This window comes from Bombina bombina, chromosome 4 (genome assembly GCF_027579735.1).
Source record: "Bombina bombina isolate aBomBom1 chromosome 4, aBomBom1.pri, whole genome shotgun sequence".
Classification (NCBI taxonomy): Eukaryota; Metazoa; Chordata; class Amphibia; order Anura; family Bombinatoridae; genus Bombina; species Bombina bombina.
Window position 1 is genome coordinate 691,220,180 of NC_069502.1, and position 15,806 is coordinate 691,235,985.

Genomic DNA, 15,806 nt, shown 5'->3' on the forward strand with positions numbered 1-15,806 from the left:
TTGCAGCTGACACTGCTCTCTGCATCAGCTGACTTAAAGTATACTCACAACAAGTCTAAGGAACATTCACAGACCCACATTTGCAGCTGACACTGCTCTCTGCATCAGCTGACTTAAAGTATACTCACAACAAGTCTAAGGAACATTCACAGACCCACATTTGCAGCTGACACTGCTCTCTGCATCAGCTGACTTAAAGTATACTCACAACAAGTCTAAGGAACATTCACAGACCCACATTTGCAGCTGACACTGCTCTCTGCATCAGGTAGTTACAGGAAGAAAGTCATCTTATTATATTTCACCCCTGTTTTCTAATAATGTGTATGTTGTAATATGTATTTGCTATTATTTGTATTCTGTATTTTAAATACATACTGGAGCACACTGATGGGCCATTTATCTTGCTTGTTAAATGGTTTTATTTTCCTCAATGGATACCTCTCTTATCTCTTTAATTTGTGATCTTTCTCTGTGTTATTTTTCTTGGTTTTTCTTTTCTTTTTGGCCTGTATGACCCCTAGCACCCTCCCTTAACTTTTTTTGCAGACCAATATAACACTAATTTATCTTTCCCCCCAGCTGACTTAAAGTATACTCACAACAAGTCTAAGGAACATTCACAGACCCACATTTGCAGCTGACACTGCTCTCTGCATCAGGTAGTTACAGGAAGATAGGATGCAAGTCAAAAATCATTGTTATCTCTGAATCATGGCTAACTGCAAAAATACCTGACTCTGCCATTGCAATACCTGGGTATTCATGCCATAGAATTGACAGAGCAAAGAGAGGAGGCGGCATTGTAATTTATGTTGACAACTCCACAAAGTTCACCCCCATACAAAAATCTAGCTCTCCTGCCACCTGATTTCCTTTCTGGCAAAATTGAGATCCCGTGCAGTAAATCAATCATTGTTGCAGGAATCTACCGCCCACCAAGCTCCCCTGTGCATTCCATTTCGGACATAGCACAGCTCCTTAGTGAATCCATAACTCAAAACCCAAAAGTGAAATTTTGTTTTTTGGAGATTTTAACATCGATTGGCTGAATCCAAAAAATAACAGTTGTCGCTCGCTGTTTAAATCTTTGCAGCTAACGCAATTAATCTCCTCCCCAACTCGCATAAACATCAAAAGCCATAATCATACCCTGCTCGACTGGATTCTCTCCACTTCTCCCGACCGAATCCAGGAGGCAGGTGTTCTCCCTAACAATTTCAGTGACCACTGCTTAGTGTACTGCGTGCGCAAAATAAAGGCAACTAAATCCTCTCCCAAGGTTAAAATCACCAGGTACTTCAAAAAATTTAATCTTCAATCATTTCTAAATGACATCAAGAACCTCCCCTGGCACAGATTAAACCTAATCCCAGATCTAGACTCTGCAGTTGAATTCTTTCAGTCTGAACTCCTACAAGTTTGGAATTTACATGCACCGCTGCGTAAGGTGAGAGTAAAAGGAGCACACTTGAATTGGATCACAGCTGACCTCATTCAAATGTACCAATTTCGGGATTCATTGTGGTCAAAGTTCAAGCATACTGGCTCTATGAATGATCACTGTGTATATAGAAATTGGCGAAATATATGTACTAAACAAACAAAATTGGCTAAGGCGCAATATTTCTGTGAAAATCTGAACAATAATATATGTAACCCTAGAAAGTTTTGGAAACTCATAAATAACTTACAAAATCCACCAATCCACTCCCAACACTCCACTGTCAATGTGGATAACCAAAACCTGCAACTCCCCTTAGAAGTAGCAAATGCCTTTAACAATTATTTTGTAGGATGCTCCACCACCCTGATTGACAAACTAATAAATGGCACACATCCTGAAGCTACAAATGTGGATCAGGCCCCACTAAAACAGCAAAGACCCAATATAGAAAAGTTCAATTTTAGACCTGTACCCTTCAATGTCATTAAGAAACACCTCGATAATCTAAAAATGAAAAACCAGTCAGGACCTGATCAAATCCCAGCAATGCTGTTAAAGCTCAGTGCGCCGGCAATTGCCAAGCCTGTTGCAACCCTAATTAACGAATCCTTGGTGTCTGGATACATACCCAAACTCTGGAAAACTGCAAGAGTAGTGCCTATTCATAAAAGTGGGGAGTTAACCTTGGTTTCTAACTATCGTCCTATATCACTGCTCCCTGTATTGTCAAAAATCCTAGAAAAATGCGTCCATACGCAATTATGCGAGTATTATCAACTTTCTAACTATCTGACCCCTGATCAATCAGGTTTCAGACCAAATCACTCCACTACAACTGCCCTCCTAAAAGTTTGCAACGACATCCAAACTGCCATGGAACAAGGAGACCTAACTGGAGCTATTTTCCTTGATTTTGCAAAGGCTTTTGACACAGTGGACCATGACCTACTACTTCTCAAACTAAAAAACTCTGGTATTGCTGATCACCCGTTAACCTGGTTTAAATCATATGTATCGGATCGATCACAATATGTCTCTGTCTCTAACAGTGACTCCCTCCCTCTCCCAGTCACGTGTGGTGTTCCCCAAGGTTCCATTCTCGGCCCCCTACTATTCACATTATTTATAAATGATTTGCCTAATGTCTGCAAATCCTCAACTGTACACATGTACGCAGACGACACGGTAATCTATGCAAACAAATCTGATCTGCTGCAGCTTGAAACAGTGCTCCAAGACCAGTTCACAGAGGTAGAAAAGTGGATCTCAAAAAACAAACTCTTCCTAAACACTGACAAAACGGTCACAATGATCTTTGGAACGGGACCTAAAATACATAAATTACAAAATTCCCATCTTCGCATCAAAACAAAATCCAATTGCACGCTGACCGCAGTCCACTCTTTTAAATACTTAGGTATGTTGTTAGACCCCAATCTATCTTTTGGACTCCACATAGAAAAAATTGCCTCTAAACTTTATCCAAAACTAGGTGCCCTGTACAGAAACAAATCTTGCCTCAGCCCTACAGTAAAGGAAAAGATTGTACAGCAAATGCTGATGCCTATCTTGGATTATGGGGACATAGTATATGCACCTGCTCCGCAAACTCACCTTAATAAACTAAATAAGTTATATAACTCGCTCTGTCGCTTTGTGCTACAATGTAACTACAGGACCCACCATTGTGACATGCTAAAAGAACTAAACTGGCTGTCGCTGGAATCCAGACGCACCCTCCATCTTTCCTGCCTTGTCTTTAAGAGCCTTTCTGGGAAGCTCCCACCCTACCTGAGCAGAATGCTCTCCCCTGCTATTCCCACCTCCTATAACCTCCGATCCAATAACAGCACATTATTTAGCTTGCCTCAATACAAAAAAAAAGCAGCTCGATCCTCCTTTTCCTACAGAGCGCCACAATTATGGAATGACCTCCCTCACACTTTAAAAACTTCCCCAAGCCTAAAATCCTTTAAGAGATCCCTCTATACATATCTCAAAACAGAATGCTCCTGTCATGGTTGATTAAATATTTCATACCTGCTCTATGTTAAATGTTTGCATATAATGTGTATTTTTATTATTGTTTTTGTATTTTATTGTACCCTATTGTATCAATGCAATGTTTTGTGATCCCAGGACATACTTGAAAACAAGAGAAATCTCAATGTATCCTTCCTGGTAAAATATTTTATAAATAAATAAATAAGTCCATACACCCTGAGCCTTCAGGGAATTCCAGACTGCACCCCAGCCTAGTAGACTGGCGTCCGTTGTCACTATCACCCATGAAGGTCTGCGGAAACACGTCCCTTGGGACAGATGATCCGGCCACAACCACCAAAGAAGAGAGTCTCTGGTCTCCTGGTCCAGATTTATCTGAGGAGATAAATTTGCATAATCCCCATTCCCCTGTCCGAGCATGCACAGTTGCAGTGGTCTGAGATGAAATCGAGCAAACGGAATGATGTCCATTGCCGCCACCATCAATCCAATTACCTCCATGCACTGAGCCACTGACGGCCGAGGATTGGACTGAAGGGCTCGGCATGTATTTAGAATCTTTGACTTTCTGACCTCCGTCAGAAAAATCTTCATGGCTATAGAATCTATCAGAGTTCCCAGGAAGGGAACCTTTGTCTGTGGAATTAGTGAACTTTTTTCTAAATTCACCTTCCATCCGTGAGTTCTCAGAAAGGACAACACTGTGTCTGTATGAAACTTTGTTAGATAAGTTGACGCCTGAATCAGAATATTGTCCAGATAAGGCGCCACTGCTACGCCCCGCAGCCTGAGAACCGCCAGAAGGGATCCAAGAACCTTCGTGAAGATCCTGGGTGCTGTGGCCAACCCGAAGGGGAGAGCCACAAACTGAAAATGTTTGTCCAGGAAGGCAAACCTTAGGTACTGATGATGATCCTTGTGGATAGGAATATGCAGGTATGCATCCTTCAAGTCCACGGTAGTCATATATTGACCCTCCTGGATCATTGGTAAAATTGTTCGAATAGTCTCCATCTTGAAAGATGGGACTCTGAGAAACTTGTTTAGACTCGAGATCTAAAATGGGTCTGAACGTTCCCTCTTTTTTGGGAACCACGAAAAGATTTGAGTAAACCCCCGCCCCTGTTCTAGTCTTGGAACAGGACGAATTACTCCCATGGTAGAGAGGTCTTTTACACAACGTAAGAACGCCTCTCTTTTTATCTGGTCTACAGACAATCGTGAAAGAAGAAATCTCCCTCTTGGGAGAAATCTTTTGAATTCCAGTTGATACCCGTGGGTCACAGTTTCTAGTGCCCAAGGGTCCTGAACATCTCTTGCCCAAGCCTGAGCAAAGAGAGAAAGTCTGCCCCCTACTAGATCCTGTCCCGGATCGGGGGCCGCCCCTTCATGCTGTTTTGGTAGCAGCAGCGGGTTTCTTGGGTTGTTTACCCTTGTTCCAAGCCTGGTTGGGTCTCCAGACGGACTTGGCCTGAGCAAAATTCCCTTCCTGTTTTGCGGAGGAAGAGGAAGAAGAGGGTACTCCTTTAAAGTTCCGAAAGGAGCGAAAATTATTTTGTTTATCCCTCATCTTAGCAGACTTATCCTGAGGTAGAAGATGACCTTTACCTCCAGTAATGTCAGAAATGATTTCCTTCAACTCAGGCCCGAATAGGGTCTTACCCTTGAAAGGAATAGCCAAGAGCTTCGACTTAGATGACACATCAGCAGACCACGATTTTAACCATAACGCTCTAAAATGGCAAATCCTGCATTTTTAGCTGCCAGCTTAGCAATTTGAAAGGCGGCATCTGTGATAAAAGAATTAGCTAGCTTGAGAGACTTAATTCTATCTAAAATATCCTCTAAAGGGGTCTCAATCTTAAGAGACTCTTCTAGAGCATCAAACCAGAAAGACGCTGCAATAGTAACTGGAACAATGCAGGCTGTCGGTTGTAAAAGGAAACCCTGATGAATAAATAATTTCTTTAGAAGACCCTCTAACTTCTTATCCATAGGGTCTTTGAAAGCACAACTGTCCTCAATAGGAATAGTTGTACGCTTAGCCAGGGTAGATATAGCTCCCTCCACCTTAGGGACAGTTTGCCAAGAGTCCCGATTGGTGTCTGATATGGGATACATTTTCTTAAAATTAGGAGGAGGAGAGAACGGTATACCCGGTCTGTCCCACTCCTTTATAATCTCTGAGATTCTCTTAGGAACCGGAAAAACATCAGTGTAAGCGGGAACTTCCAGATATTTGTCCATTTTACACAATTTCTCTGGTGGTACCATAATAGGGTCACAGTCATCCAGAGTCGCTAAAACCTCCCTAAGTAACAGGCGGAGGTGTTCCAGCTTAAATTTAAAGGACATGACGTCCGAATCTGTCTGAGGTAACACACTTCCCGATTCCGAAAGTTCTCCCTCAAACAAAAGTTCCCTGACCCCCAACTCAGATTCCTGTGAGGGTACATCGGAAATAGCCAACAAAGCATCAGAGGACTCAGTATTTACATTGATTCCTGTCCTACTGCGTTTACCCTGTAACACTGGTAACTTAGATAATACCTCTGTAAGGGTCGTTGACATAACTGCAGCCATATCCTGCAGAGTAAAAGAATTAGACGCGGTTGAGGAACTCAGCGTCGCTTGGGTGGGCGTTAAAAGTTGTGACACTTGGGGAGAATTAGGGGGCATATCCTGATTCTCTTCAGCCTGAGAATCATTCTTAGGCACACTTTCTTTACATAAAATATGCTTTTTACATTGTAAGGCCCTTTCAGTACAAGAGGTACACAAAGTAAGAGGGGGTTCCACAATGGCCTCTAAACACATAGAACAAGGAGTTTCCTCAAGTTCAGACATGTTAAACAGACTAGCAATAGCCACAATAGTCGTTAATAAGCTTATTTACCGATTAAAAATTTTTCTGAAAAAAATGTACTGCGCCTTTAAAAAATACAAGCGCAACAATTTTTATGTACTGCACCAAAAACGATTTTTATCACTAAAAAAAATATAGAAAAAATTGCCAAAAATTATTGCACCCTTTAAGAAAAGGCTAAATCACCCTTTAAAGAGACTTTATATTTCAAAAATACACTTTAACAACGAAAACAGCCCCTGCACCTCGCCACAGCTCTGCTGTAGCGCCTACCTGCACCCAGGGTACTCAAGATTGACTCGACAATGATCCGGTGACTGAAAATCAACTTTAGACCCCACCGGAGCTAGTGCCTGCTGCCTTCTAGTGAGGAGAAAACTGCGCGCCTGAGCGCGCTAAATAGGCCCCGCCCACCGTGGGCGTCGCATTCAGTCTCCATAACCGCATGGGAAGTGGTTTTAATAAGCCATGTGGCCCCCTTCACACACACATAACGTTATGCCATCTATTAAATATATATAAAGTGTAACAGCTGCCTCTCCCAGTGTCAAGCCCCTATTGAATTACCTAACCATAGTAATTAATATGTATATAACACAGTAAATTCAGTAACACCATATCCATACAGGTCTACTGCTTACCCCTTCCCTTACAGGGAATAATGTCAGCCAGTTCTGATATAACAAGTCTCCTCAGAAATAAAAGACTGAACATACCTCAATGCTGCTTGTAGCATGACACCGTTCTCCACACTGAAGATTTCTCTTGCACTACCTTCAGAAGCTCTGTGGGAACCAGAATGGATCTTAGTAACGTCTGCTAAGATCATCAACCTCAGGGTAGAAAAAAGATCTCTTCATTCCTCTTAGGAATCCAGACTGATGATATCACCCTGAGGAAAATAGTACTCACCGGTACCATTTTAAAATAAAAAACTTCTTGATTGAAGAATCTAAAACTAACACCTCACTTTACCTCTTCCTATTACTAACACAGGCAAAGAGAATGACTGGAGGTGGAGGGAAGGGAGGAGCTATATATACAGCTCTGCTGTGGTGCTCTTTGCCACTTCCTGTTAGCAGGAGGATAAATCCCACAAGTAAGGATGAAATCCGTGGACTCGTCATATCTTGTAGAAGAAAATAATACATTAATATTGCACACAAAGAAAGTCCAGCACTCACAAGCTCACAACTAAGATAAAAAGCAGCAATGGAACAGTTAGTTACCGCATCTGGCCAAATGGGAAAAGCCCAGGTACCTCGTCAAGGTCTCTTCCAAAAACCTGGGTTCATAAACAGCCACACAATGCAGGCTCACAATCAAACAACTGTGTAAAAATGAAGGGTGCACAGGCTTATGTAATCTCCCCAAACATATACAAAACACGGGAGGGGTCAGCAATCTCACGCCGGACCGGGTACACATCCTATGACCCTGTAACATGCACAGCCCTGAGTGCAAAACAGCACTCTCAGGAAGCTGCACTGTCACCAGAGTCACAGGCAGTTAACCCCAGGCAGGCCTGGGTGCAAGGCTCAAACAGGGAAAATACAAATATATAAATCCCATTTCTGCTGATAGTGGTCACAAGAGGAACAGTGTTTCCAAATTAACAAGAGATAATGGAGTGGATCATGATGAATTCTACATTAAAGAAATTTGTCAGTAACATTATTGTTTTAAACAATGCAGTGATCATTCTCTGAAAATTCTGAAGTTTTCCTATAACACTAATTTGAACAAGAAATGCAAATACATTTATAGCAGATGCTTGACCACATGCATAAAACCCATATTTTTTCTTTCATGAAATACATTTTTGGGGTTTTAGGGACATTAAACCCAAAATATATCTTTCGTGATTCAGACAGAGGATACAATTTTTTAACAACATTCCAATTTACTTCTATTATCTAATTTGCTTCATTCTTTAGATATACTTTCTTGAAGAAATAGCAATGCACATTGTTGAACCAATCACACAAGGCATCTATGTGCAGCCACCAATCAGCAGCTATTTAGCCTATCTAGATATGCTTTTCAGCAAAGGATATCAGGAGAATGAAGCAAATTAGATAAAAGAAGTAAATAAGAAAGTTGTTTAAAATTGCATGCTCTTTCTAAATCATGAAAGAAAAAACATAATTTATGCTTACCTGATAAATTCCTTTCTTCTGTAGTGTGATCAGTCCACGGGTCATCATTACTTGTGGGATATTAACTGCTCCCCTACAGGAAGTGCAAGAGGATTCACCCAGCAGAGTTGCTATATAGCTCCTCCCCTCTACGTCACCTCCAGTCATTCGACCAAGGACCAACGAGAAAGGAGAAGCCAAGGGTGTAGTGGTGACTGGAGTATAATTTAAAAAATATTTACCTGCCTTAAAAAACAGGGCGGGCCGTGGACTGATCACACTACAGAAGAAAGGAATTTATCAGGTAAGCATAAATTATGTTTTCTTCTGTTAAGTGTGATCAGTCCACGGGTCATCATTACTTGTGGGATACCAATACCAAAGCAAAAGTACACGGATGACGGGAGGGATAGGCAGGCTCTTTATACAGAAGGAACCACTGCCTGAAGAACCTTTCTCCCAAAAATAGCCTCCGAGGAAGCAAAAGTGTCAAATTTGTAAAATTTGGAAAAAGTATGAAGCGAAGACCAAGTTGCAGCCTTGCAAATCTGTTCAACAGAGGCCTCATTCTTAAAGGCCCAAGTGGAAGCCACAGCTCTAGTGGAATGAGCTGTAATTCTTTCAGGAGGCTGCTGTCCAGCAGTCTCATAAGCTAAACGAATTATGCTATGAAGCCAAAAAGAGAGAGAGGTAGCAGAAGCTTTTTGACCTCTCCTCTGACCAGAGTAAACGACAAACAGGGAAGACGTTTGTCGAAAATCTTTAGTTGCCTGTAAATAAAATTTAAGGGCACGAACTACATCCAGATTGTGCAAAAGACGTTCCTTCCTCGAAGAAGGATTTGGGCACAAGGATGGAACAACAATCTCCTGATTGATATTCCTGTTAGTGACTACCTTAGGTAAGAACCCAGGCTTAGTACGCAGAACTACCTTATCCGAGTGAAAAATCAAATAAGGAGAATCACAATGTAAGGCTGATAACTCAGAGACTCTTCGAGCCGAGGAAATAGCCATTAAAAATAGAACTTTCCAAGATAACAACTTTATATCAATGGAATGAAGGGGTTCAAACGGAACACCCTGTAAAACGTTAAGAACAAGGTTTAAACTCCATGGTGGAGCCACAGCTTTAAACACAGGTTTAATCCTGGCCAAAGCCTGACAAAAAGCCTGAACGTCTGGAACTTCTGACAGACGCTTGTGTAACAGAATGGACAGAGCTGAGATCTGTCCCTTTAAGGAACTAGCAGATAACCCCTTTTCTAAACCTTCTTGTAGAAAAGACAATATCCTAGGAATCCTAACCTTACTCCAAGAGTAACCTTTGGATTCGCACCAATATAGGTATTTACGCCATATTTTATGGTAAATCTTTCTGGTGACAGGCTTCCTAGCCTGTATTAAGGTATCAATAACTGACTCAGAAAAACCACGCTTTGATAAGATCAAGCGTTCAATTTCCAAGCAGTCAGCTTCAGAGAAGTTAGATTTTGATGTTTGAAAGGACCCTGAATCAGAAGGTCCTGTTTCAGAGGTAACGACCAAGGTGGACAGAATGACATGTCCACCAGATCTGTATACCAAGTCCTGCGTGGCCATGCAGGCGCTATTAGAATCACTGATGCTTTCTCCTGTTTGATTCTGGCAATCAATCGAGGAAGCATCGGGAAAGGTGGAAACACATAAGCCATCCTGAAGGTCCATGGTGCTGTCAAGGCATCTATCAGGACCGCTCCCGGATCCCTGGATCTGGACCCGTAGCGCGGAAGCTTGGCGTTCTGTCGAGACGCCATGAGATCTATCTCTGGTTTGCCCCAACGTGGAAGTATTTGGGCAAAGACCTCTGGATGAAGTTCCCACTCCCCCGGATGAAAAGTCTGACGACTTAAGAAATCCGCCTCCCAGTTCTCCACTCCCGGGATGTGGATTGCAGACAGGTGGCAAGAGTGAGACTCTGCCCAGCGAATTATCTTCGATACTTCCATCATTGCTAGGGAGCTTCTTGTCCCTCCCTGATGGTTGATATAAGCTACAGTCGTGATGTTGTCCGACTGGAACCTGATGAACCCCCGAGTTGCTAACTGGGGCCAAGCCAGAAGAGCATTGAGGACTGCTCTCAATTCCAGAATGTTTATTGGAAGAAGACTCTCCTCCTGATTCCATAGTCCCTGAGCCTTCAGAGAATTCCAGACAGCGCCCCAACCTAGTAGGCTGGCGTCTGTTGTTACAATTGACCAGTCTGGCCTGCTGAATGGCATTCCCCTGGACAGATGTGGCCGATAAAGCCACCATAGAAGAGAATTTCTGGTCTCTTGAATGGAATGAAGGACACGGCATGCATTTTGAAGTTTTGTTAACCTGTCCTCTGTCAGGTAAATCTTCATTTCTACAGAATCTATCAGAGTCCCCAGGAAGGGAACTCTTGTGAGTGGAAAGAGAGAACTTTTCTCTTCGTTCACTTTCCATCCATGCGACCTTAGAAATGCCAGTACTATCTCTGTATGAGATTTGGCAGTTTGAAAGCTTGAAGCTTGTATCAGTATGTCGTCTAAGTACGGAGCTACTGAAATTCCTCGCGGTCTTAGTACCGCCAGAAGAGTGCCCAGAACCTTTGTGAAGATTCTTGGAGCTGTAGCCAGTCCGAATGGAAGAGCTACAAACTGGTAATGCCTGTCTAAAAAGGCAAACCTTAGATACCGGTAATGACTTCTGTGAATCGGTATGTGAAGGTAAGCATCCTTTAAATCCACTGTGGTCAAGTACTGACCCTCTTGGATCATGGGCAAAATTGTTCGAATAGTTTCCATCTTGAACGATGGAACTCTTAGGAATTTGTTTAGGATCTTTAAATCCAAGATTGGCCTGAAGGTTCCCTCTTTTTGGGAACTACAAACAGATTTGAGTAAAACCCTTGTCCTTGTTCCAACCGCGGAACTGGATGGATCACTCCCATTAATAAAAGATCTTGTACGCAGCGTAGAAACGCTTCCTTCTTTGTTAGGTTTGTTGACAACCTTGACAGATGAAATCTCCCTCTTGGGGGAGAGGATTTGAAGTCCAGAAGGTATCCCTGAGATATGATCTCTAACGCCCAGGGATCCTGAACATCTCTTGCCCAAGCCTGGGCGAAGAGGGAAAGTCTGCCCCCCACTAGATCCGGTCCCGGATCGGGGGCCCTCAATTCATGCTGTCTTAGGGGCAGCAGCAGCAGGTTTTCTGGCCTGTTTGCCCCTGTTCCAGGACTGGTTAGGTTTCCAGCCTTGTCTGTAGCGAGCAACAGCTCCTTCCTGTTTTGGTGCAGAGGAAGTTGATGCTGCTCCTGCTTTGAAATTACGAAAGGAACGAAAATTGGACTGTCTAGCCTTGGCTTTGGCCTTGTCCTGAGGCAGGGCATGACCTTTACCTCCTGTAATGTCATCAATAATCTCTTTCAAGCCGGGCCCGAATAAGGTCTGCCCTTTGAAAGGAATATTAAGCAATTTAGATTTAGACGTAACATCAGCTGACCAGGATTTTAGCCACAGAGCTCTGCGTGCCTGAATGGCGAATCCTGAATTTTTAGCCGCAAGTTTAGTTAAATGTACTACGGCATCTGAAATAAATGAATTAGCTAACTTAAGGAATTTAAGTTTGTGTGTGATGTCATCTAGTGTGGATGATTGAAGTGTCTCTTCCAGAGACTCAAACCAAAATGCTGCTGCAGCCGTGACAGGCGCAATACATGCAAGAGGTTGCAATATAAACCCTTGTTGAACAAACATTTTCTTAAGGTAACCCTCTAATTTTTTATCCATTGGATCTGAAAAAGCACAGCTATCCTCCACTGGGATAGTGGTACGCTTAGCTAAAGTAGAAACTGCTCCCTCCACCTTAGGGACCATTTGCCATAAGTCCCGTGTGGCGGCGTCTATTGGAAACATTTTTCTGAATATAGGAGGGGGTGAGAAAGGCACACCGGGTCTATCCCACTCCTTAGTAACAATGTCAGTAAGTCTCTTAGGTATAGGAAAAACGTCAGTACTCGTCGGTACCGCAAAATATTTATCCAACCTACACATTTTTTCTGGGATTGCAACTGTGTTACAATCATTCAGAGCCGCTAATACCTCCCCTAGTTACACACGGAGGTTCTCAAGCTTAAATTTAAAATTTGAAATGTCTGAGTCCAGTTTATTTGGATCAGAACCGTCACCCACAGAATGAAGCTCTCCGTCTTCACGTTCTGCAAACTGTGACGCAGTATCAGACATGGCCCTTGCATTATCAGCGCACTCTGTTCTCATCCCAGAGTGATCACGTTTACCTCTTAGTTCTGGTAGTTTAGCCAAAACTTCAGTCATAACAGTAGCCATATCTTGTAATGTGATTTGTAATGGCCGCCCAGATGCACTCGGCGCTACAATATCACGCACCTCCTGAGCGGGAGATGCAGGTACTGACACGTGAGGCGAGTTAGTCGGCATAACTCTCCCCTCGTTGTTTGGTGAAATATGTTCAATTTGTACAGATTGACTATTTTTTAAAGTAGCATCAATACATTTAGTACATAAATTTCTATTGGGCTCCACTTTGGCATTAACACATATAGCACAGAGATATTCCTCTGAATCAGACATGTTTAACACACTAGCAAATAAACAGCAACTTGGAAATACTTTTCAAAGTAATTTACAAATAATATGAAAACGAACTGTGCCTTTAAGAAGCACAGAAAATATTATAACAGATAAAATAATTAAGTTATAGCATCAATCTTTGTCAGAATATACAGTTTTAGCAAAGGATTGTTCCCCTCAGCAAATGATAACTAACCCAGGCAGCAGAAAAAAAATACACAAATAAACGTTTTTTATATCACAGTCAATACAATCAGCACAGCTCTGCTGTGAATGATTACTTCCCTCAAAAAAGACTCTTGAGATCCCTGAACTCTGTAGAGATGAACCGGATCATGCAGGAAGAAAATGAACCTCTGACTGAGTTTTTCTGATGCATAGTGAAAGCACCAAAATGGCCCCTCCCCCACACACATAACAGTGAGAGGGATCAGTGAACTGCTCTAATTTAAATCAAAACTATTGCCAAGTGGAAAAAAAGTGCCCAAAACATTTTTTCACCCAGTACCTCAGAGAAAAAAAAAGTTTTTACATGCCAGCAAAAAAACGTTTTACCTCAATAATTAATTGTCATTTAAAACCTATTGCAAGTCCCTGCAAAATAGGTTAAGTCTATGTATACAGTTTAAAAGCCAGAGAAGTACCATTTCCCAGAAAACTGAAGTGTAAAATATACATACATGACAGCCTGATATCAGCTACATCTACTGCATTCAAGGCTGAGTTTACATTATAACGGTATGGCAGGATTTTCTCATCAATTCCATGTCAGAAAATAATAAACTGCTACATACCTCTTTGCAGATTAATCTGCCTGCTGTCCCCTGATCTGAAGTTTACCTCTCCTCAGATGGCCGAGAAACAGCAATATGATCTTAACTACTCCGGCTAAAATCATAGAAAAACTCAGGTAGATTCTTCTTCAAATTCTACCAGAGAAGGAATAACACACTCCGGTGCTATTATAAAATAACAAACTTTTGATTGAAGATATAAAAACTAAATATATCACCATAGTCCTCTCACAGATCCTATCTAGTCGTTGGGTGCAAGAGAATGACTGGAGGTGACGTAGAGGGGAGGAGCTATATAGCAACTCTGCTGGGTGAATCCTCTTGCACTTCCTGTAGGGGAGCAGTTAATATCCCACAAGTAATGATGACCCGTGGACTGATCACACTTAACAGAAGAAAATATGGGTTTTATGTCCCTTTAACGTTCTACTTCTGAAATGGTAACTGCTGAAATTACATGTGGGTTGTGCTCTGTACATATGATTATTCATGTCACTTCCTTTCTTTTATCACTGGTCAGTCACATGCCCTCAAAGTTTATGTAAACCACCACTGATATTTGTCTGTTTGCATTTCAGTATAATAACGGGAAAGCTATACTATCTATTCTATTAACAGTATGATAAATAGCATGGCTTTCCAAGATATTTCTATCCTAGTGTTATGAGGGTTTGGGTTACATATTACCCTTATACAGGCATCAATGTGTATCACCATCCATTCTTGTTATCTATGGACTGGACATATTCATGAGATCTGTACCAGGAAAGAGACTGACAGAAAATATGCATTCTGCCTGACAACTCTCCCTTGTATCCCAGCCCAAGATAAAAATAATATAAATACAAAAAAAAGTTATTCACATATAACATACATATCACATTAATGATATACACAGATTATTACACATTTCACATACAAAGAACATATGACATGCATATAAGCCAGGATGTCCAACTCCAGTCACCTAGGACCACAAAAGCTAGGGATCAATTATCTGTAGACAGCGACCTAGTATAGATGACTCAAGATAATGATCTTACCTGTGCTCTAAAAGGTTCTGAAATCCTGGCTTGTTTGTGGTTTGTTGGACCAGAGTTGGACATCCCTGATAAAAGGAGACATTTTCAACCTTGAAAAAATAAATCTAACTGTCACCTTTTCTGCATGCCTTTCTGAACTTCACAGCTGCTAGATTTATTAAGTTCATTCCATATAAATTATAGTCAATAAACAGTTGAAGCAAATAAGGGACATGGGCTTCATGTGGCTGATAGCACTTGTTCATGACACCTCCACCTTGTAAAAGTTCGCTGACTCTAAAGGCAAGGAAGAAAGAAAATATATTAAAAGACATTGTTAAGCATTTCATGAACAATAAATTGAAGACCTTTAAGGATTGTGTTGTACTGGCTAAACATGACCTATCAACAAATGCTTTTATATACAGTAAAGTGCTACTGTGCAGTATGTCCGTGCTTTGGTATTCCCCAAAAGCACAGCCTCAAGATTCTCAAAAGCACACATTATATAGTAGATATGTCCATTCGGCAGCTTCATTCAGGCTATTTTTGTATGAAGCTATTTTCGGTATATATTCTCTTGTGCAAGCGAAATACACTAAGATCTGGGTTTGCATAGATCTTAGTGTGTGTTTAACTTGCAGAAAGAGGATATTTGGTTTTGAAAACAGCCGGATACCGAAAATAGCCTCCTACTTCCACATTTGAAAGTGAACATCTACCATACAGCTCCCTATAGCTTGGAAATTACAGCTTTTTATTAGATGTGCCTAGCAGGTTCCCCAAAAAATGCATTAGCATGGACCAAATCTGCGCCAGAAAATCGGATATTGTTGCATTTAACATGTGCAAAAACAAAATATTGCATAAATACTGACTTTAAGTGATGCTTTCAAATTAATGCATGATGTTCATGT

At 41.6% G+C, this 15,806-nt stretch overlaps 1 protein-coding gene across 1 annotated transcript in view; it reads right to left on the reverse strand.

The window, feature by feature from the left end:
- The window catches only part of REV3L (REV3 like, DNA directed polymerase zeta catalytic subunit), a 471,052-nt gene that overhangs the window by 260,290 nt on the left and 194,956 nt on the right, over positions 1-15,806 (reverse strand). Inside the window, exon 4 of the mRNA XM_053710865.1 lies at positions 15,026-15,186. Within this exon, the coding sequence (XP_053566840.1) occupies positions 15,026-15,186 (161 nt within the window). The remainder of the gene's footprint in view (positions 1-15,025; positions 15,187-15,806) is intronic.